The sequence below is a fragment of the Rhinoderma darwinii genome, chromosome 7 (assembly GCF_050947455.1).
Source record: "Rhinoderma darwinii isolate aRhiDar2 chromosome 7, aRhiDar2.hap1, whole genome shotgun sequence".
NCBI lineage: Eukaryota > Metazoa > Chordata > Amphibia > Anura > Rhinodermatidae > Rhinoderma > Rhinoderma darwinii.
The window spans coordinates 117,498,435-117,522,841 of NC_134693.1; the positions used below are offsets into that span (position 1 = coordinate 117,498,435).

General features: G+C 43.4%; 1 protein-coding gene across 10 annotated transcripts in view; it reads left to right on the forward strand.

Annotated features, from left to right (window-relative positions):
- The window catches only part of CACNA1D (calcium voltage-gated channel subunit alpha1 D), a 267,753-nt gene that overhangs the window by 240,756 nt on the left and 2,590 nt on the right, over positions 1–24,407 (forward strand). For 8 of the 10 annotated variants that reach the window (XM_075833887.1, XM_075833890.1, XM_075833888.1 and 5 more), the window contains 7 exons: positions 5,785–5,904; positions 6,748–7,115; positions 9,703–9,729; positions 10,836–10,982; positions 11,065–11,228; positions 15,396–15,517; positions 18,912–19,232. In XM_075833887.1, the coding sequence (XP_075690002.1) occupies positions 5,785–5,904; positions 6,748–7,115; positions 9,703–9,729; positions 10,836–10,982; positions 11,065–11,228; positions 15,396–15,517; positions 18,912–19,232 (1,269 nt within the window). The remainder of the gene's footprint in view (positions 1–5,784; positions 5,905–6,747; positions 7,116–9,702; positions 9,730–10,835; positions 10,983–11,064; positions 11,229–15,395; positions 15,518–18,911; positions 19,233–24,407) is intronic. The other 2 variants (XM_075833895.1, XM_075833893.1) reach the window with 1 other exon arrangement.

Below are 24,407 nucleotides of genomic sequence, written 5' to 3' on the forward strand. Positions count from 1 at the left end.
ATTTTCGGCTACAAAAACGGCTAAAATCAGAGGCTGTTGTCCCTTAAAAACAGCTCCATCTTTTTCAGATGTTTTTGATTTCGCGTGTCGTACTCTTCGGCTTTATTCAGATGAACGAGTGTAAACCGGGACGTGAAAAACAAAATAACTATCGCATCAAAATGAAGCGCTGCCACTCTACGCAATATAATATATCCAAAAATCTGTTATTTATAGTATGCTGTGCAGTAACCAGAGTTAACAAAGCGACCCCCTCCCATCCTCCGAACCCTCGTCTGCTCGGTGGTCCCACGGGTCCAGCTTTACCCCCCAGTACTGCTTTAGAAAGTGTATTTTTTATTAGGGGCAGTTGTACTTTAAAGGGCAGTGATAGAAGAAGCGTGCGGAGTTTGCAGTCAGATGGGAAACCTGCCTGAGGTTAATTTGTCACTCATCTACAGCATAATGAGGCTTTTCTATATACACGGCTGAGAGGAGAGCTCTGCTTGCTGTAACTGAGTGCAGCGTGACATTTAGCAGACAGCAGAGCGGGGAGCAGCATCAATGGATCCTGAGCACGCCGAGATCCAGGGACTGGAGCACTTTGTGTCCTATGTGCACTGCTACAGCGTATGTTTCCATCATTGTCCTGTCTTTATTGTTAGATGTGAGTTTTACTTTCATGGGCATCTTATGTTTAGCCGGCGTTATGATACATTGTGGGTTTGTTTGTGATAGTTCTTCTTTTATTGTGTTGTTGTTATTATTGCTTTAACTGAAAACATTGCACCGTATTTAGGGATTTCTGCTCTGGAGGTTACCTATGGGTGTTCCTGCCATTTATACAGTAGTATATTAGACCGATCGTATTTTGTCTTGGCAGTAGACGCTTTAATGATGATTTTCCGCTATAATTTCATTTACTATTTTAGCATATAAGAGATTGTAGAACTTCAGCTTCCTGAAAATATACTGTCACCCGAGCTGTGGAAATTGAAGGTGTCTAATGGGAGGGATAAGAAGTGCAGGACATTAATTCTAACATTTCTTGTGTAAATTTCCTACTTTGTGGGTAGATGTAATCGTGATTGAAGCGCTTGATGCTTTTTATACTAGTTCACCTTTTAACTATTCCTTATGTTGCCACTACCTTAAGGCTGGGTTCACATATTGCGTTTCTGTTGCATTTTTAGCATGCAGTTTTTTGTTTTGGTTGATTGATTGACATGGGAGTTTTTTTACCAAAACAAAAAATTAATGCTAAAAACTAACCATGTGAACCCAGCCTAATTTATAATGGGCACACCACACCCATAGACTTAAAGAAGCATGCACCATTGATAACTACTGAAGGGAAACCCCAGCTTTAACACTAGATAACTATATTTCACGTATATTTTTCGGTTTGTTTTTACCCTGTACAGTATAGAAAAAACCCTGTGGTGCAGTATATACAAGGGGTGCAGGCGTCCACAGAATGCAAAAAGGAAAGATTGGCCAACCTACCACCGCAACACGGCCATATTCAGGATTCGTATGGCACAGATCCTGAGTACGGCGCTCATAGAATTCAGTGGGTCTATATTGTAGCTCCATGTGCCTCCGGTATTAGGGTATGTTCACGCGGCCTATTTTCGGACGTTTTTCGGAAGCAGAACACCTCCAAAAGTCTGCCCATTGATTTCTGTTCCGACCGGGCGTTTTTTATAGACTCTATAGAAAAACAGCTCCAAAAACAACCATTAAAAAAGCGACTTTGAATAAAAAACGTCTCAAAATCAGGAGCTGTTTTCCCTTGAAAACAGCTCCGTATTTTCGGACGTTTTTGATTTTGTGTGTGCACATACCCTTATACTGAAGTACACAGATTTTTTTTGCATTCTCCAACACATGTATTATGGAATTGTTCTTCCCTCAAAGCAATGCTTCTAGGGCAGAATTTAGTGTCTCACTGATATGCAAGGAGCGCAATACGGATGCGAGGATTTAGGCTGTATTCACATTTCCTCTTTTGGTTACGTTCAGCGTATGCATCATGATTGTTTCCAGCGCATACTCCGAATGCTTCCATTGCCTGCAATTGACCGGTCGTATAGCAATAGTGTCCTTTTGACATACATCCGGGTGTCGTGCGCTAGCATAACATTTTATACTGTGCGGTATACCATTTTTTAACATGGGTACCAATAGACAGTCACATTCGTCGGGGCTTTACATTTTGCGCATATGTCGGAACCAATGGTACAGTGCAGCGTTGCAGCTACAATAAACACATAGATGACTATTGTATCATTAGATGTGTTATATTAAAAATACCCGCAACGGAAATACAACAGTCACTAAAATCTGCACTTGGCGCTGAACAGCAGAACCAGACAAAGTCCATGGACATATGTGGAAAAACATGGCTGCTTTCTTCCAAAAACAGTGCCACACCTGTCCATAGGTTGTGTTCGGTATTGCAGCTCTGCTCCATTGAGGTAAATGGACAGTTGTGGTGCTGTATTCGGAAGACGGCAGCCATGTTTTTCTAATCCTTGACAACCCCTTTAATAATAAGAGCCACACTACCTTCAGTTTCCCTCGTGAACCTAAATATAACGCACTTATAACATGAATTCTTCTGGTACCTGAGGCTTCAGAGAACGGCTCCTCGCTGTTACCTGCCGCTGCCACGCTGTGCTGTATCAAAACTATTAAAAAAGATTTGTTACTTTTCTACAAATCCGCAGCTTTTCTTTTCTTCTTTTCAATGGGGCACAGTCATTTCATGTTCATAAAGCCTAATTATACAGGGCGCTGGGAAAAGTGTATCGTTCCGAGTATCTGTAATTACATATTCCTATATTCCACCACCGTGTAGGAATAAGTGGCATTTAGTATTCGTGCCCCCACTTTAAACCAGAGATTAGTCAGAAGTAATACAAGACGACGGCACAGATGTGAAAAGACAGCAAGTGCTGTAATTCCCCGCGGATACAGTGGAATAAGTGCAAGTAGCCCATTAATGGAGCGCCGACAGACGAATACATATCAGTGTTAGCAAACTAGTATTTGGGTGCTTACGTTTCACACCTTTGTTGTATGAGCTGCGGTTCAGTGTATTCTAAAAAAAAATCCCACAACATCTGGATCCTGGATTTTGCCGTTTTCATTGCTGCCGGCCGATGATCATTGACTTGTATTAGTATTTTGGCCTGTCTTGTGTCAGCAGTAGTCTGATAAATGTTAAATGTACAATTTGGAATTTTTTTTTTTTAATAAAATAGTCTATCAGTGTGATTGGTGCAATTTTCTAAATACTTTTTATTAAAAATTATTTTTACTCTTTGAGATGCAGCTGCTTTGTATCCTGTATACAGAGCAGCTGTATCTAACGCTGAAACCTGAATCTGTCAGGATCGATCTGTTATCAATCACATCTAAGTTATTAACTTAGATGTGATTGGTAACCGCTCAATCCTGCGTGACCCGCTGTCACAACCCGTCAGTGCCGCTGACCTGACGGATACAGGATTCAGCACTAGATACAGCAGCTCTGTATACAGGACACAAAAGCAGCTGTATCTCAAAAAGTAAAGATAATTTTTTTATAAAAAGTATTTAGAAAGTTGCCCAAAACAACACACGATTTCAAAGGCTTACATAGCCTTAAAGAGCATGTGCACCGCACCAGGACAAATAATAGAGGATAATCTGATATAATTTAAAAAAAATGTAATAGCTTCCAAAATGTTATCTGGTAATGTCTAGGCCATGGGAACTTGTATTGGAACCGGTGATGATCTGGTCAGGAACCAATTCAATCACATATCATGGATTTGCCTATGGCAAGTTTGGCATGGATTCTTCGGAATTCGGCCTAAATTCTGATCATGGCCCAATTTACATCCCAGGAAAAGGCTGCTTAATAGATAAAATGCTCATGCAGAAGGCAGATCCCTCTGCAGGTGGTGCACCTAGGCACTCCATGTGCCACTGTATAGTGCCTCCATATGGCACCATATCACCCGAGGGAATACCTCCATAATATGGCATCCAATGGAACATACAGCAATTTTTTTTTAATGAAATCAGAAGCATAGGAAGATACAGTTTGGCCCCATAGACTTCTAGGCGTGCTGTGTTACAGCTCTGTAATATGGTCGTGTGCCTGAGGCCTGAGATAAAAGACACCCAGAACCCTATGAGGAAGATGGCAATTGTCTTTGAGTTAGGGTAAAAGAAAACTTCCAATGAGCCATCTCCACCGATCAATACAGATAACTTATAATGTCCAGTAAAGAAACCCAATCTATGGTGATGGTCAGAGGCGTAACTTAAAGCTCCAGGGCCCCAATTCAAAATCTAACAGGCCCCCCAACTACCATGTGCCATATGTAATACCGGGCACTTCTTTTGTAGCTGGGGGACCTTTGGACTCTTCAGGCACCAGTGCCTTGGTACGACTTCTACCTCTCCCCCCCCCCCCTGTGGCTACTCCCTTGGTGATGGTGAAACCTTCTTTCCTCTAGTTTTAGTGATTAGGTCCCCCCCCCCCAAACTATATTTTCTGCAAACTAAATAACAGTCCGTCATGCAGCAGTCTGTGGCCTTATTCATGATGTGACGGGTGGTGCCTTGTACTTGTATCGGGCATGCATAAATGCAATATTAAAAGGCAATCTGTCAGTAGATTTGAGCCCACCAAACCGCACCACATAAGTCTTGTGGAGTCTACTTTAACCATTTCTATACTGCCAATTATAGTGCACTGAAAAAAGAGAAATTAAAGTTTTAATACCTGACGTGCCGCATGAAAGTTAGCAGGCAAGTGTCCGCTGGGTGTTCCTGAAACCCTAAAGAGTCCTGACTCTTCTGCTGTTAAACCACCCTGACCCCTCCCCTGTGCTGATGAGTGACCTGGCAGGAGCCGGCTCCACAATGCAGGGCGTATTGATGCTGCCCAACCCTAGACTTGTCCATTAACAGCAGAGGAATACCAGAGACTGGGCTCAGTTTCTTTCCTGCAGGGAATATTAATAGGGTTCTCTAAATACATCTTATTTGTTGTCCTCTAGGCCAGACAGTGAATTAAGGAGGTCTGTGAGAATTGTGTGAAGTCTATCTAAACACATTAAAGTGTAGCTAAATGTTTGACAAACTTCTGACATAGGGTCCGAGCGCTAAGACCCCCACCAATCGCTAGAATGAAGCAGCTGAAGGTCTCGTGTGAACGCTCAGCCGCTTCGTGTCTGTTCGGCTTTTTCCGGAAAGCCGATGTATCGGAGTACGGGCTCATAGACTTTATATTGAGTGCGTATACGATACATTTATTTCCGGAAAAAGCCGAACAGACACGAAGCGGCTGAGCGCTCACATGAGACCTTCATCTGCTTCGTTCTAGTGATTGGTGGGGGTCTCAGTGCTCGGACCCCATGTCAGACGTTTGTCAAATGTTTAGCTACACTTTAAGCAACCCACCAAAAGGGATATATTTAAAATGTTGCTCTTGGCTCCTGCTCTCCAAAACCATGTAGTCTATAGTGATGCAAACCGCACAAGAGGAAATTGTTGATGTTGAGGGATATCACGCCATTATATGATTTGGAAAGCAAAAGAATCCCATTGTGCACTCCCATCCCTCTAAGGTGAGCGCAGTAGCAGGGTTTGTAAGATTAATGTGTGGAGTTAATTTGTAAATGTGAATGTGCCAGATAGCGCTAAATCATCTCAAATATCGCATGACCGTGACGCTGCTCTGAGGTGTCTTGATAAAATGCCTTTATTGTGAGTAGATCCTCATTTTTGTTACTTTTAATCCAGGCTGGACTCAGAACACTTCATGACATTGGCCCTGAAATTCGCCGAGCAATATCATGTGACCTGCAAGATGATGAACCAGAGCAAAACAACCACGAGGAGGAGGAAAATGATATATACAGGGTAAGGAAACAGCAATGCCTCGTGCACACGGCCGTGCCCATAATCATGGCCCGCGATTACGGGTCCAGTCCGGCCGCTGGCAGCTGCGGACAGCCACTCGCATTTTCGGCCCGTGTACCCATATAAAGTTAGGGCGCAAGGTCCGTAAAAAGCAAAAGATAGGACATTACGGATTAATTCTACGGACGTGTGTGTGGGGACTCAGGAGGCAGAACAGTCGGAACCGGAAAGAATATCAAACCGACCATCCGATCCTGGGGGGCAACATTTTAAATATGGTGGTGTATCTGGAGTAATATTACCTGGTGCCCTCGAGTTGTGCCCCTATGCTGTGGATTCGCCGTTTTAGGGTCCCCTCTGTGCTGTCCCAAAATGGCTGCAGCGCTTCTTAGACTACGAGTCTGAGACAATTCCACTGTTCTCTGATTGGCCAAAACTGCTCACGTGAGCAGTTCTGTCCAATCCATGAACAGAGGGAGTGTCTTAGACGCAGTCTGAGAATCACTGTAGCAATTTTTAAACAACACAGAGGGGACCCTAAAATGGCAGATCCACGGGATAGGGGCACAACTCGAGGGCACCAGGTAATATTACTCCATATACCCTATCACATCTATAAATTTGAGACCGGAGGGTTGCTTTAATCTCAAGTATGCTCAACTTTAGTCACTGTTGGAGCAGTCTATGAAGTGTATATGGATAAAGTCTACTGCAACTGTATTAAGTTCTGAGCTCTGTCTAGAGAAATGAAATATATCTAAAAGCACTTCCATTCTCTAGTGATACATAGTAAGATCTGCACACTTCTATAACCTTTACTTCTTGTAATCTTTTCACTTGCAGAGGAATGGCGGTCTGTTCGGAAACCACGTCAATCATGTGACCAATGACAGACGTAACTTCTACCAGCAAACTAATACCACCCGGCGTCCTCTGCACGTGCAGCGCCCGTCTGTACGCTCTGCCAGCGACGCTGACAAGTCTGTATATTCCCACACTGGAAACTCGGTACATTACAATCATCATAACCATGAATACTCTGGGAAACATGTATCTAACTCCACAAATGCCAACCTGAACAACGCCAATGTGTTCAAACCTATGAATGGGAAACACACCAGCCTGTCAGCCCATGATCATACATCTCAGAATGGTTACTACAATTACTCTAGAAATGACTACGAGAAACCTCGGAAGTCCAGCATGAAGAGGTAACGCTAATGTTAAGAAGTTCACTTTTGTCCATTATTATTGGTTGAAGGAACACTACGGGCAAAACTGATACATTGTGTGTTATCCCGAGTGCCGGGCCTGAGGGGGCGGTGCATGACACACAATCAAAGAATAGCAAAGTGACAAATTATTTAGTCATGCACCTTCCCCCTCTGGCCCGGCACTGGGGATAACACGTGTATCAGTGGAGGGTTCCTTTACAGGATCGGTGCATTTTGTCATTAATTGGGGTCTATGGTAACGAAGGGGCTGGGGTGGTCTTGTGATTGATGTTGCCCTTTATAAGTGAAAAGCTGCCATGTTTATACAGAAATATTCTACTTTTGACCCCTAGGTTTTATTTATTGATTGAAAGCAAACGTTACACCGATTCATCATAACGACTATAATCTTTTTTTTTTTTTTTTACGCGTCTATTTTTAGTAAGGTTTTTTTATTTTACAAACATGCAAAAAGGAAAAAAAAAATTCACCCCTATAGTCTCTCCCCCATCAAACCCAGTAAAGAACATAGTACATAAGATCTACCTATCCCATCGAGGAATTCAGAAGTCTTGTTAGAAATATTGGAGATTTTTACTTTCGAGGGTCGTATTTATATTTTCCACTTATTTTTAAAACTATACTAAACCTCCTGTGAATGGGTTAAGTTTGAGGCTCTTTGTACTACAAATAGAAAAACTTTTTTTATTGTTTGCTATAAAGCCCAGTTTCCCTGTGATAACACTGAAGTGTCAGAGCACAGTGGCAGGAAGTATTGTCATGGGGGACAAAGACAGAAACTCTTCCTACAGGTAGCATAAAAATACACAGAGATAAGATATTTGCATTTCTTAACATTTTAAAACACATTAAGGGGCTTTCAAATCGATATATATTCTGGCGTAACTCTGTTAAAGGGTTAGTTCAGGCAAGTCAGTTCTGTTAGGATCTCAGGCGCTCACCCCAACAGCCCGACACTGCTCCCATGCCTTCTGTTACGTGAGCATGCCAAGCAAAATGACATAAGCCTGCCCAAGTGCCTCTCTCCTTGGCACCCAGGATTACTTGTGGCACGTGGAACCCCCTCTTGCCCTTCAATATCTATAATACAAACACAGCACAAACGCAACCGATTCAGCATGCCTGGCGCCATGGAGCAGCATGGGCAGGTTTGTGTCATACTGTCCGACTTGGTAATTTAACAAACCAGTGGGTGCAGGAGCGGTCAGTCTAGAGCAGGGGTGTACAGCCGGCTGCCCAGGGGCCACATGCTGCCCACGATGCTGTTCTGTATTGCCCCCCACCATCAGGACACAGACAACATGGCTGTATCAGTTCTATTTTAAACAACTAAAAGGAGCAATCTGGCAAAACTGTTACTATGTTCTCCCCAGTGCAGGCCTGAGGGGTGGTGGATGGCTGGTATTCTCTTCTTGCTGGTCTTTGAATCCCTGTGTCATACAGTGGGCATCAGTTTGACCAAGCGTGATCTTTAAAGGGGTATTACCATCGGAGACCTTTATGGCATATCCCCTGATCAGCGGTCCAGAGAGGAGGATGATAGGTGGCCACGCATGCACGCTACGCTCTCCAATATAGTTTATAGTATTTGCAAAGCTCTCTGCTGTTTCTGTGTTTTTGAGAGTCCCAAAGGTGGAGCCATCACCTGTCGGACATTTTTGGTCTGTACTGCGGCCCTTGGGAGCGGAACAATCTGACTATGTGGCCCTTGAAACAAAAAAGGTTGTGCACCCCTGGCCTAGAGGGTTGGGGGAGCATATATAGTTTAGTATAACCCTTTAATAATAAAGCAATATAGCTGAAGTAGTTTTCAATGATATTCTGCCCACGTGTGATCGTTCACACAGTATATGATAGCACCTATGTTATCTCCAGAGTCATTTAGGGTATTTGCCTTTACCATTGTTTTCTGACGCACGTCATTCAGGCTGGTTGTAAAATAGTGCCATTATTTACTTCTCAGACTGTTCTTAAAAACACTTTAAGGCCATGTTCACACTGAGTTTTTTTAGTGCTGATTTTGATGCGGAAACTGCCTCGGAATCCGTGCCAAAAAAACAATTAAAATCGCCCCCCCATTGATTTCAATGGGAGGCAGAGGCTTTTTTTTCCCCAAGTGGCATGTGCTTTCTTGCTTGGTTTCCGAATCTGACCCACTATTGAAATCAATGGGAGGCAGAAAAAACCCGCAGTGCTCGTTTCCGAGTGTTTGTCGTGGCGTTTTTATCCTTCATGGCCATGGGCGAAAAATGCTGCAAAAAAAGCGCAGGCAGATCAAAATCAGCCTCAAAATTCCTGCAGGAATTCTGAGGCAGATTTTATTTTTTTTGCCTGCAAAAAACTTCATGTGAACAGGGCCTAAGAAACTGCGCTGTCTTATTACCTTGTGAACTCCACTCTTTGCATGACGTGTTAATCTGTCTCTTCTTAGCTCCTCTACAGGTTGGTGGGATTTCTCTGTCACTGCACTTGTCTCATGTTGTGCTGTCTAGATATGTAATAACTGATATTTATTTTCTGTCTAATAAATATCTTCCCATATTTGTATGGCTTTCCCGGATAGGACCCGCTATTATGAGAGTTATATTAGGTATGTTCCTCTGTGTTCGTGGGTGAGATAGCTGCTTGTGCCATACAATATATGTGAAGGCCAATAGTTATTACATGCTCAGCTGTAGCGTCTGCATGATGTGTACTTTATATACTGTATATTATTCACCGCAAACCAGAACAAATCACGTCCTTTGTATCTGATTATCTCAAATTCTCATTTACAAACATAAATTTACAAACGGAAGTATCGGGAAGTTACATACACTATGCACAGTGATAGAAAGTGCAGAAGGGATCACTGGCTGAGAGTATATCCCCTTACCGAGGAGCTGTCACCTCTCCTGACCCGTCTGGTTTACCAAATACTTGTATTCTCCATAAAATAATAATTCTGGGCATCTTTTCTTAGAACTTTCTTCTGTTATTCCTCCTGGAAATGTATGAATGACAATTAGGTGTTACTATTCCCATTTCCAATCAATACTGACAGTGAGACTGTGTAGTGACACATAGAGATCCAAATCCCCTACATAGACATACAGTGAAATAATAGAATTCTGTCTGCCTGCAGCGGCCACTAGAGGGAGCTCACTGACATAGATTTATTTATGGTACACTAAACTGCAGGCAAAAACAAAATAAATCCGCATTCAGAATCCTGTCCGGTAACTAAGGCTGCGTGAAGGGAAGCAGAAGATTTGGAGCACTGTATCAGAAAAAAAAAAGAAAGACTAAATGATCCAGGACAAACATTTTAAATAAATAAGCGATATTAATTTGTTTCAACCATTTTCTATTATTTTCCATTTCCTTTCCTAATTTCCTATTATATTCCTATGGGGAAAAAGTTTTCAAAACTTTCCAACCATGCAGACCTCTGCAATACTCACGTCTCATACAGCTCTTTTATCATAAGGAATACCATTTTAGTTACTAGATATCACGTTCAAGATGGTTAAAATAAAACTAGATTAGAAAACGGGTACTCCTCCTTTTCCAGAAACTGCCCCACCCTTGTCCACTGGCTGTGTCTGGTATTGCAGTGAAAACCTCTTTAGTCAGTCCAGGCCTCCGCACATGTTTTTATTGGTGTTGGATGGACTGGAGATGGTACCAGTGATCTGCTGCTTTTTATTACCTCAGATCGGAGTCTGGAGAAAGGAACATGCCCGTCATCTTCCGGGAAGATCCCGACTTCTTGGACTACAATGAAGATCCCTACCTGGGGGAACCTGAGTACTATAGTGGGGATGAGTGCTATGAAGAGGACACCATGCTCCCCGGAGACAGGTGCGGGTCACAGTGTTTAGTATAGGGAGTCTCTACTACCAATGCAATTGCAAAAACTAATCAAAATCTTTTTTTAAATCAGGCAACTGTACGAGGGGCCGATTTTGTATCCAGCCAATGACTTAGACTATGAGAGACCCAAAGGCTACCACCATCCCCACAGCTTCTTTGAAGAAGATGATCCTCAAATATGTTTTGAATCTAGGAAATCACCAAGACGGAGGTTACTGCCTCCAACTCCTCCATGTAAGTAGACAGGGCCGCCATCAGGGGGGTATTAGGGGTAGTGGTGTGAGGGGCCCGGCCAAACCTAATTGAAAGGGGGGCCCGGCAACTGCCTCGACATTCTTTTGGTAGGAAAAAACGGGCCCCTGCAATGGGGCCCGTTTTTTTCACCAAAAGAATGTCGTGAGCTGCTGCTGCTGCGGGCCCCCTCCCCTCGTCATGGGGGGCCGTCAAACCGTCCGCCCGCGCGCGCACCCGATCGCGCGCACAATGAAACTCCCGCGCGTGCGCACTCGCGAGCGCGCATCCACGAACGCCCGCACTGGAGACCGCCCGCGCGCGCACCCGCGATCGACCGCGCGCGCACCCGCGACCGGCCGCCCGCGCACCCGCGAACGAAGCGCGCGCAGCCGCGGACCCACATGGACAAAACTTACCTGGAGCCTGGCTGGAAGTGAAGGACTGGACGTCTGGACCGAAGACCTCCCCTGGAAGACATCGCCGGAAGAGGACTGGAGTGGGAGCAGCTCTTCTGACAGTGAGTAAATTATCTCAAAGTGTTGTTTATGTATGGCCCTGTTCACACAGTATTTTGCAGGCAAAAAAAAATCTGCCTCAAAATTCCTTAAAGAATTTTGAGGCAGATTTTGCCCTGCCCACACTATCTTGCCGCGTTTTTTTGCTGCGTTTTTTGCCCGCGGCGATTGAGGACAGCAGACAAAAAACGCAGCGAAAAATGCATTTTCTGCCTCCCATTGATTTAGATGGGAGGTCAGAGGCGGAACCGCGGCAAGAAAGGACGTGCTGCTTTTTCTTTTTTCCGCGACTGGCTCCCATTGATTTCAGATTAAATCAATGGGAGGCGGTTTTGGAAGTTCTTTGGTGCTGATTCTGACGCAGAAGGCCCAAAAACTCTGTGAACTGGGCCTTATTGTTAAGGCTTATTCAGACGAACGTGTAATACGTCCGTGCAACGCGCGTGATTTTCACGCGCCTCGCACGGACCTATGTTACTCTATGGTGCCGTGCGGACTGTCAGTGATTTTCACGCAGCGTGTGTCCGCTGCGAAAAACTCACGACATGTCCTATATTGGTGCATTGTTCGCGCATCACGCACCCATTGAAGTCAATGGGTGCGTGAAAATCACGCCCAGCGCTTCCGCAGCCGTATAAACTATGAATGAAAACAGAAAAGCACCACGTGCTACAAACATACAAACAGAGTGTCATAATGATGGCGGCTGCGCGAAAATCACGCAGCCGCGCATCATACGCTGCTGCCACACGGAGCTGTTATGGAACTTTTGCATGCGCAAAACGCCACGTTTTTTGCGCGTGCAAAAAGCACACGCTTGTGTGAATCCGGCCTTAGGGTAGGAACACACTAGGCATGAACGCTGCGGATTTTATGCAACACATTTTATTGTGGAAAATCCGCAGCGTATTACAGTCGCAGCAGAGTGGATGAGATTTTAACAAATCTCATCCACACGCTGCAAAAATAATGGACCTGCAGTGTGGCTTTTGGCTTTTTAAGTCGCATGTCAATTTATTCTGTGGAATCGCTGCTCCTCTGTTGCGGAAATGCTGCGGTTCTGCCGCAAAAATCACAAAGGAGAAAAAAAAAAGGTACTTTTTTAAATTGATAAAGTTTAGACTTGCCCCGGCCGTAGTCCTGGTGACGCGATCCTCTATTCTTAGCGCAGCCCCGCCTCCTGTCATGACGTTTCATCCCATGTGACTGATGCAGCGGTCACATGGTCTACAGCGTCATCCCAGGAGGCGGGGCTACGTTCAGAAGAGAGAGATGCGTCACCAGGACTACGGCCAGGGCAAGTCTGAACTTTTTTTTCCCTGCAGGATTCCCGCAGCGGACATGCCTCACGAAACCTGCGCCGCTATTTGGTGCGGTTTTGCTGGCGGAATTCCCTGCGGCTCCCGGGATAAGCTGTGTCGTTTTACTCAGCATATCCGCCTAGTGTGTCCCTTATGATGTCGCTCCTGGAGCTGCTGCCGGTCTCTAAATAGGCAGTTGGTCCAGTAGAATTTGGAATTATTTTTTTTTGTGAACCAGCTTAAAAAAATACAAAACTTTTGTGTTAGGGCCTGTTCACATCACCGTTCGCTTCCGCTCCGGGGTTCCGTCTGAGGTTTCCGTCGGGTGAACCCCGCAACGGAAAGTGAAAGTGACAGCACAGCTTCCGTTTCAGTCACCATTGATCTCAATGGTGACGGAAACATCGCTAATGGTTTCCGTTCGTCACCATTCCGGCTGGTTTTCGGACGGAATTAATAGCGCAGTCGACTGCGCTAATGGTGATGGAAACGGAAGCTGTGCTATCACTTTCACTTTCCGTTGCGGGGTTCACCCGACAGAAACCTCAGACGGAACCCCGGAGCGGAAGCGAACGGTGATGTGAACAGACCCTAACACAAAAGTTTTGTATTTTTTTAAGCTGGTTCACAAAAAAAAATAATTCCAAATTCTACTGAACCAACTGCCTATTTAGAGAGCGGCAGCAGCTCCAGGAGCGACATCTTAAGGGACACACTAGGCAGATATGCTGAGTAAAACGACACAGCTTATCCCGGGAGCCGCAGGGAATTCCGCCAGCAAAACCGCACCAAATAGTGGCGCAGGTTTCGTGAGGCGTGTCCGCTGCGGGAATCCTGCAGGGAAAAAAAAGTTTAGACTTACCCCGGCCGTAGTTTAAGCGACGCATCTCTCTCTTCTGAACGTAGCCCCGCCTCCTGGGATGACGCTGTAGACCATGTGACCGCTGCAGCAGTCACATGGGATGAAACGTCATGACAGGAGGCGGGGCTACGCTAAGAATAGAGGATCGCGTCACCAGGACTACGGCCGGGGTAAGTCTAAACTTTTTTATAAATTTAAAAAAGTGCCTTTTTTTTTTTTTCTCATTTGTGATTTTTGCGGCAGAACCGCAGCATTTCTGCAACAGAGGAGCAGCGATTCCACAGAATACATTGACATGCGACTGCAGTCACACTGCAGGTCCATTATTTTTGCAGCGTGTGGATGAGATTTGTTCAAATCTCATCCACTCTGCTGCGACTGTGATACGCTGCGGATTTTACACAATAAAATGTGTTGCATAAAATCCGCAGCGTTCATGCCTAGTGTGTTCCTACCCTAAGGCCGGATTTACACGAGCGTGTGCTTTTTGCACGCGCAAAAACGTGGCGTTTTGCGCTTGCAAAAGGTCCATAACAGCTCCGTGTGTCAGCAGCGTATGATGCGCGGTTGCGTGATTTTCGTGCAGCCGCCATCATTATGACACTCTGTTTGTATGTTTGTAGCTCGTGGTGCATTTCTGTTTTCATTCATAGTTTATACGGCTGCGGAAGTGCTGGGCGGGATTTTCACGCACCCATTGACTTCAAGAAAAAGCAGCACGTCCTTTCTTGCCGCGGTTCTGCCTCTGACCTCCCATCGAAATCAATGGGAGGCAGAAAATGCATTTTTCGCTGCGTTTTCTGTCTGCTGTCCTCAATCGCCGTGGGCAAAAAACGCGGCAAGATAGTGTGGGCAGGTCAAAATCTGCCTCAAAATTCGGTGCGCGGTTCCAGGCGGTCGCCGGTGCGCATGCGCGGGAGTTTGCGGGTGCGCATGATCGGTCGCACAGGCGGCGGTGTTTGACGGCCCCCATGCTACCCAGGGCCGCCATCAGGGGGGTATTAGGGGTACTGATGTGAGAGGCCCGGCCAAACCTAATTGAAAGGGGGGCCCGCAGCTCATGACATTCTTTTGGTGAAAAAAACGGGCCCCATTGCAGGGGCCTGTTTTTTTTCTACCAAAGGCAAGTCGCGGCAGTTTGCCGGGCCCCCCTTTCAATTAGGTTTGGCCGGGCCTCTCACATCAGTACCCATAATACCCCCCCTGATGGCGGCCCTGGGTACCATGATATAGTACTGGACGGAGTACCGTTAACAGGCGGTGCCACGGTAGGGGGGCCCAGAAAATGTAGCTGTAGGGGGCCCTGAAATTCCTGATGGCGGCCCTGTAAGTAGATTCCACAGAGAAGACTCACGTGTCGTGAGACTAGAAGAATTTATGGGTGACCAGTCTACGATTGAGCAGCCACAAGGTCCTCGTCGCCATACAAAGTACTAGGTGGCAAACATGGGTGCCCGGGGCCTTATTGTCTTGTTTCTGTGTTTTGCAGCAAATAGAAGATCTTCATTTAATTTTGAATGCCTTCGAAGACAAAGCAGTCAGGATGAAATCCCTCTGTCCCCAACTTTTCATCACCGCACGGCATTACCCCTACATCTAATGCAGCAGCAAGTGAGTGCACAAACCGCGTGGACTTCTATCCATTTATATCCAACTTGTAATGCAATGATCATTTCTGGAATGACCGCAAACAACACATGCTACGTTTTCTATTTCTTTATTATTTTTATTTTACTTAAGAAATGTGTTCCAGTCACAGAGACCATATTACGATTGCAGATGAATGGGGTTGAATTAGTTCTTTTGCACATTGCAATCAGATTTCAACCATTGCTGTAATGTGCCCATTTATTTTTCCTTTTTGATCTTGCTTATTTTAGATCGTTTGTAATTCAATTCCAGATGAAAAATTGTCATCAATGTTATATATATATATATACACATACTAGTCCTTCTCAATGAATTAGAATATCATCAAAAAGTTAATTTATTTCAGTAATGCCACCAATACCTGGTTTAATACCCACAGTATCACTGCGCTTGATTGGCCAGCAAACTCGCCTGACCTAAACCCCATAGAGAATCTATAGGGTATTGTCAAGAGGAAGATGAGGGACACCAGACCCAACAATGCAGACGAGCTGAAGGCCGCTATCAAAGCAACCTGGGCTTCCATAACACCTCAGCAGTGCCACAGGCTGATCACCTCCATACCACGCCGCATTGATAACACCTCAGCAGTGCCACAGGCTGATCGCCTCCATGTCACGCCGCATTGATAACACCTCAGCAGTGCCACAGGCTGATCGTCTCCATGCCACGCCGCATTGATGCAGTAATTCATGCAGAGTCGGAGCCCCGACCAAGTATTGAGGGCATATACTGTACATACTTTTCAGTAGGCCTACATTTCGGTATTAAAAATCATTTTTGAAATTGGGCTTCTATAATATTCAAATTTTCTGAGACTAAATTTTGGGTTTTCATTAACTGTTACCATAATCATCAACATTAAAAGAAAAAAATGCTGGAAATAGATCACTCTGTGTGTAATGAATCTATAATATAGGAGTTTCACTTTTTGAATTGAATTACTGAAATAAATGAACTTTTTGATGATATTCTAATTCATTGAGGAGGACCTGTATGTTACCTGGCTAAAATAAAGGCTGATTCCATCTAAGGAAAAAAAAAACTTGAGGATCTCATTACATTTACCTTCTTTCCTCTGGTGGGATCCATTCCCAAATTTGGCAAAAAACATTCTCACATAGTCCAAATTACATCTGTGTGAACGTAGTCGTAAATGGTGTCTAAAGTTTTTTAAATGTTTAGTTATGTCATAAGTTTTGGTCGGTGGGGGTCCGAGCACTGAGACCCCCACCGATTGCTAAAACAAAGAGGCAGAAGCGCTCAGGTGAGCGCTGTGCCACTTCGTTTCTGATCGCCTTTTCCTTGGAAAGCCGAGCGAGCAGTATAGACTTTCTGTTGAGTCCGTACATTGCTCAGAGGAAAACCGATCAGAAGCGAAGCGGCACAGCGTTCCTCCGAGCACTTCTGCCGCTTCGTTTTAGCGATTGGTGGGGGTCTCCGTGCTCAGAACCCCACCGATCAAAACTTTTGACATGTCATAGTGACATGACATAAGTTTAGTTGCCCTTTAAATGGCTTTCACATACATAAAGCTTGAGCATTACGTAATGAATAGCTCTGCAACTTTCTAATATGCAACTTTGTGTTTTAATTCCTCATTATTTCTAAGGTGTTTGTTTGTTGTCGGTGAATGGAAAACTTCTTTACATCCAAGGCCTGAAAACCCGTACTGTCCTACTCACAGCTGACCATTTGCTACAGTTGTATCCTCTGTGACCGAAACACCCTAGACTGCTACATTGTACGGTGCCACAGATGATACAGCTTCTAAATAATACATTGTAGGAGAGGAGAGAGATGAGTTTACCTCACAGAGGATTGTGTAAACTGAATACAATTGTACCAAACTCTCAGCTGTGAGAAGTAATCGGCCTGTACTGTTTGCTTTTTTTTTTTTTTGGTCTCTGGAAGTGAATAAGGTTTCCATTCACTGACAGCAAAGTATATTTAAAGTTGCAGAACGTGTCATTATACAGAGATTCAGCTTTTTTTAAAAACAGGAAAACTCCTAGAATTTACTTGATGGTTTTACACGACACCAGCTTTTAGGATCATTGTTTTATAGGTCATGAAATTTGGGTTTGTTCTCCTAATTCTTAATAACTAATTAAAGGGATTGTTCTCCGACAATTAGACAGGTCATAAAAGCATGAAAGGTGGGCAGCCGACCCCTGGTACCCCCACTGTTAAAGAAAACGAGGGGCCTAAAGTCCTCGTTCCTAGCCAGAGAGTTAACTACATGCTGAAATGAATGGGGGTGTATGGTGGCAGTAGTCACTTTCTCCAGTATCTCCTCATGATATATTAGAACAGATGAGTATAATATGACATCTGTGCTCGCATTAGCTTCACTTTACAGCTAGAATTTCCTGCTCTAGAGCCGCACGACATGCTCAATTAATGTGACATTTTCCAGAACATGTAAGTAATGCTGCGTCATACAAGTCTCCATGTTCTCACTGTCACAAGTCATCCAGCCCTAGACCACTGATCAGTCCCGGTTCCTCTTATTAATAAAGCGTAATTCTCCGATCTCTGCTCTATCCATCCTGACAAATTACTATTCACCCTGCAGTGAGACGGTGTAATGAGATCCGTGTCCTCAGCTCTGCAGTTCATCATCAAACGGATTAGTGTCCCATGAGGCTAAATCTCTATCCTGGTGTCTATTAATTGGCATTGCTGACCTGGTAACATTATATTATATGATGTGAGTAGAGTAAATGCTGCTCTGTAGTGAGATGATTTCTAGACATACTTTTTCAGCGGAGTCCTATTCACGGTACTATGAAGAGGCCGCGACATTTGTCGCTGCAGCCCCTTTGATCAGCTGACTCCCCCCGATCTGATATTGATGACCCATCAATATATAAGCCCTCGAAAACCCATTTAATTTAGATAAAACCAGGAATCCCTGTAATAGGTTTATCTCTGAGGAATCTGCAATATCTAATTATAATAATAATTTCTCAAGCATGACCAGTGATGCCCCTATTACTTTGTATGTGCAAATATTTACCATCAATACTGCTAGGCCTCAGTAAAGGAGTAGCTAATCTTGGAAGGAGCCCGAGTATCCAAATCTGGATTTGTACGCCACGGGATCATTGTCTGTACCTCTAGTGTATTATAGAAGCATAAAATGTATTCCAAGCCTGCATACATGGAGAGTACATAAGTCAGTGTGCGGCTCTGTGGCGTCTCGGTTATGTTGGGACGTCGCTGAGACACCGGTATGGCTGCACTAGTTGTAGGTTGGTTCCCATCACTTTGCACTTTTGTCATTAAGACCAATTAGTAAGAATGTTGTGAAGCGCCGTCTGTTTTAGTAATGAATTATTCATTCCTCCAGATTATGGCGGTGGCTGGTTTGGACTCCAGTAAAGCTCAGAAACATTCGCCTTGTCGCTCTACACGGTCTTGGGCCACTCCTCCGGCAACTCCAAACCACAGGGATCGTACCCCGTTCTTCACCCCTCTCATCCGGGTAGACCGTGCCGAGTCTAAGGAGCAAATGAATGGGAGTCTCCCGTCCTTGCAGAGAAGCTCATGGTACACAGATGATACAGATATTTCATATAGGACATTTACACAATCCAACCTGACTGTACCCAACGACTTCAGGAACAAACAGAGCGACAAACAGAGGAGCGCAGACAGCCTTGTGGAAGCTGTAAGTCCCCCAGTAAAGGTTTAGAACAACTCTTTCCTACTTCTAAAGCCTTAATCAAAGAGGACCTGTCACTCATGAGGAAGGTGATGAGAATGCTCATTGCCTGCCCTTAGTAGGTGGAACAGCAGGTGCCGCTGACATGTTAACAAAATGAAGTCACTCCGTACATCACTCTTCAGTGTACTTTACCCAGTGAGCTCCCAGCAGCTGCATAGCTGAGAGCACCTAATACAGGCAGTGATCTTGTATGATCTGCTTCACAGTGCATTCTGGGAGTGGGCTGAGAAGCAGATCATAGATCGCACAATATTTGTGACTCAATGCATGTAAAATAAAAAGAGAAGCAAGATTGCAAATAGTCTTGATTGACAATCTTTTACTGCTTTGTGTATACAACTCCTATGTAGACCTAAAGTTGCAAGAAAAAAATGAACCCCTTGAAATGACCTGGATTTCTACATTGATTACTAATAAAATGTGGTCTGATTGTTATCTAAGTTACAATAATAGAGAAACGCAATCTAACGAAACTATTAATACACAAACAGTTGTACCGTTCATGTATTTAGTATTTACATTTAGTAAACACCCACAGTTCAGGGAGAAACAGTAAGTGAACCTCTGTGTTAATGACTATGCCAAGAGCTGAGTGGCAAAAGGTGTAAGGAGATAAGATTGGAAGTGTAGGTTTCACAGGTGCCTTGACTATTAAAGAGGCTTTGTCACCAGATTATAAGTGCTCTATCTCCTACATAATCTGATTGGCGCTGTAATGTAGATAACAGCAGTGGTTTTTATTTTGAAAAAACCATTTTTGAGCAATTTTAGATTTATGCTAATTCGTTTCTTAATAGACAACTGGGCGTGTTTTTACTTTTTACCAACTGGGTGTTGTAAAGAGAAGTGTATGACGCTGACCAATCCGTGATCAATCAGTTTCCTACACTTCCATCCGTGATCTCGCTGTGAATGACAGCACAGCGTGATCTCGCGAGATCACGCTGTGTGTGCAGCGAAAGCTGGGCTGGAACAATGAGAAGTGTATGAGGCTGATAGATCACTGATTAGTCAGCCTCATACACTCCTCTGTACAACGCCCAGTTGGTAAAAAGTAAAAACACGCCCAGTTTGTTATTAAGAAACTAATTAGCATAAATCTAAAATTGTTCATAACTTGCTAAAAAATGATCGCTTTTCAAAATAAAAACCACTGTTGTCTACATTACAGCGCTGATCACATTATGTAGGAGATAGGGCACTTATAATCTGGTGACAGAGCCTCTTTAAATAAAGTCACACAAAGCCTGGTTACTGACAAATCTGTTCTTCTCATGAAAGATTAGTTAGTGTGAACTATGCCTCGAGAAAAGCAACTTTCAGAAGACGTGTTATATAAACGCATGTTGATGAAAAAGGCTACAAAAGCATTGCTTTAGACCTGGGTGTCCATCAATCCACGGTTAGGCTGGGGCTAGAACTAGACATTTGTTTTGTAGTGAGCGATAATTCGCTGTCCATAGGAATGTGTGTAGCTCTAGAATCCCGTCATGTAGCGACTACAAATAAATTGCTAGACGAGATTTTCAAGCTACTCATTGCATTTCTATGGACAGCGATTTATCACTCACTATAAAACAAAAGTCTAGATCTAGCACCGGCCTTAGACAAACTGTCTACAAATGGAGAAATTTAAGGAATATTGCTACTCTCCTGGGGAGAGGGTGTCCTGTTAAGATCACTCCAAGAGCACAATGGGCAATCCTGAAAGAGGTGAGAAGGAACCCAAGCGTCATTGTTCATGTGTCCAGTATTAGAAAAACACTGAACAAAAATGGTGTTTATGGAAGTCGCTGCTGTCCAAAAAAACACAGTGTGGCCTGTCTCAGTTTGTCCAAGACCCCCTGGATGTTTTTACAATAGAAAAATGTTCTATGGATAGAGGAGACAAAAGTGGAACTTTTTAGCACAAAAGCACAACGCTAATGTTTGTAGAGAAAAACACTGAACACCAAAACCTCATCCCAACTGAAGCCTGGTGGAGGGAGAATCATGGTTTGGGGCTGCTTTTCTGCCTCAGGGCCTGGACACCTTGTGATCATTGGGAGAAGAATGAATTCAAAGCTGTCAAAACATTTTACAGGAGAATGTAAGGGCAGCAGTCCATGAGCTCAAGCTGAAGGGACATTGGGGGATGCAAAAAGACAATGGCCCAAAGCACACAAGGAAATTAACTAAAGAATGGTTGAAAAAGATGATTTGTGTTTTGGAACATCAGTCCTGACCTTAACCTGATCAGGATGCTACAGAGCAAGCAATGCATCCTAGAAATATTGATGAACTAAACCACATTTAGAGGGAGGAATGGTCCAAAATTCCTCCTCAAGGTTGTGCAACTCTTATTTGCAGCTACAGGAAACGTTTGGGGTAGGGGATTGCTGCTAAAGGGGGATCTACGGGTTATTAAAGAGACTCTGTCACCACATTATAAGTGCCCTATCTCCTATATAAGGAGATCGGCGCTATAATGTAGGTGTCAGCAGTGCTTTTTATTTAGAAAAACGATCTATTTTCACCATTTTATGAGCGATTTTAGCTTTATGCTAATTAGCTCTTAATGCCCAACTGGGCGTGTTTTTACTTTAGACCAAGTGGGTGTTGTACAGAGGAGTGTATGACGCTGACCAATCAGTGTCATACACTTCTCTCCATTCATTTAGTCAGCACATAGGGATCCTGCTAGATCACTATGTGCTGTCTTATACTGACACATTAACAATACTGAAGTGTTTAGACAGTGAATAGACATTCCTTCCAGCCAGGACGGGACGTCTATTCACAATCCCTGCACTTCATTAAGTTTCACTTTTCCTCCCTGCACTGTGGATGTTTACTCAATCTGCTCAATAAAAAAGTCATGAACAGTACAACTGTTTGTGTTATTAGTTTAGTTAGATTGTGTCTGTCTATAATTGTGACCATACCGTAGAGAAGTCAGACCACATTTTATTAGTAATCAATGCAGAAATCCAGGTAATTCCAAAAGGTTCACTTTTTCTTGCAACTGTGAATATATCTTCATGGTTACAAACAAGCAGCAACCCTGACCGTCGTCTGATCCTGCACTCGTGTGCTACTCCACTCCCTTCTTGCTAACCTAAAAACAATAGGAGAGGGGCAGATGGAAGGGAAGAACAGATCTCAGGGGTTGTTTGTAGTCTGTAACCATGAAGACACATAGGGCTTCATGGGAGCTGTATACACAAATTGGTAGGACATTTTTTAATCAAGACTATTTTTGTAAAGTTGATTAATTTATTATAGATGCATTGGATTGGAGCAATAAAAAAAAAGGATTGCAAAAGTGCACATACCCTTCAATGATATAGTTAGTTATAACATGAACTGGAAAAAAAAGGATCTAAATATATGAAAATAGATATTAGGGAAGATTTTTTTTATGTACAAATTCATTATCGTATTCCTAATTAGTCAAGTGTTTTATAATCTACCACAGGTCCACACATAAAAACATATTTTTAAGGCAAATTTTGGACTAGCTAGTGGTATAACTGGATACTCTTAGGCACAAATACAAAATCTGTAAATTCCCTCCCCCTCTACAATTGCCATTTAGTTAACTGGTGTCTTCCTTTGCACCAGGATGTGTCTGCACTCCCTATAGCTTTGCCCCTGGGACTAGTGTAAGAGAATAGGTCCTGGAGGTTTGTGGCCGCAGATCATCACAGAACCCTGTGCCAAATCCGAAATTGTTTTATGTACAAATGCCTCTAGGGCACAAAAAAAAACAAAAAACATCCTCTACTCTTAGGTAAAACAGAACTTTTAATACTGATTTTAAATAAAAATTAAAGTGTGTAAACGTATTGCAAAAGGTGCGGAGTAAAACCACTACCGCTTATGTTTATTGAAGTTGTGTATATTTAGGTGGATTGTAACTTTTATGACAAACGTCGTGTCTGGAACTGTAACATATTTGTAAATAGCAACAAAGTAACAAAATCTTCCCACTACACTCACACAATACTATCAAGCACTATGAACAGTGAGCCAATGGTCCAATGTTTATTCACAGTCACTCATACTCCGGTAAGTACAGTAGATCAACTCTGCTGCCCAAATATTAACTCTTTAGATGCTGCCAACACTATTCCTAACACAGAGAGGCTATAGAAATTAAAAGGTGTCCGTCCGACAGTTAGTGGTGCTGTACTGATCTAAGCGTTAATATTTGAGTAGCCACAGACTTAGCGTACGAGCCCACGTGTAGAAGTGTCCATGGTTTTGTGATTAAACATTGGACTACTGGCTCACTGTTCCTAGTGCTTGACAGTGTTGAGTATTTCGTGAATCCACATAAATATACACGACTTTAATAAACACAAGGAGGCAGTACAGTTTTTACTCCGCACCTTCACCAATAAGTTTACACACCTTGGGGGGAAATTATTAACAGATTTATGACACTTTTGTTAAGTTGCAAACTCTGCCCACTTTTCCTCGCCACGTTTGAAAGTGCGCCAGAGTTTGGCAGAAGGGGGATGGCCTCCGCAGCTTGACAGATTTACTAGAATTTGGCATGAATTATTGTGCAAATCTACGTCGGCTCATTGCAGCCATTTATTTGATTATTCTGGTGCATGAACAGGCAGAAATGATCCTCTAAAAAATTTTTGTGCATTTTACTTCAGTTCAGTTTAGTTAAAAAAATATACAAGAAAAATTGGTCCGCTCACCACTCATTCAAAGTAAAGACGCCAGATTCCATGATTATTCGGTGCACAGGCAAGAGAGCTACGTCGGGAGTAGGTAGAAATCCAAGGGAAAAAATTTAGAGGTCCAGCACACGATATGATGTGAAAAAATACAAAACTGTTTAAGTCAAAATTAAAACACGAAATTAAAAAATCCCGGAAGAGAACGCCTACGCGTTTCATAATCTTAATCAGTTTAGTTTAAGACTGGCGTAAAAAACACAATTCTTAATAATTTCCCTCCTTTATTTTATTTAAAGCGCACCAACACTTATACTGACATTATATAAAAAAACAGTTATAGTTCAGGAGTGAGCACAATAATAGTTTTTCTATAACTTCCATTACTGTTTCTGCTTCGAACTACAACACGGTCCGTCTATAGTCCATGCTGCCGGCTGCT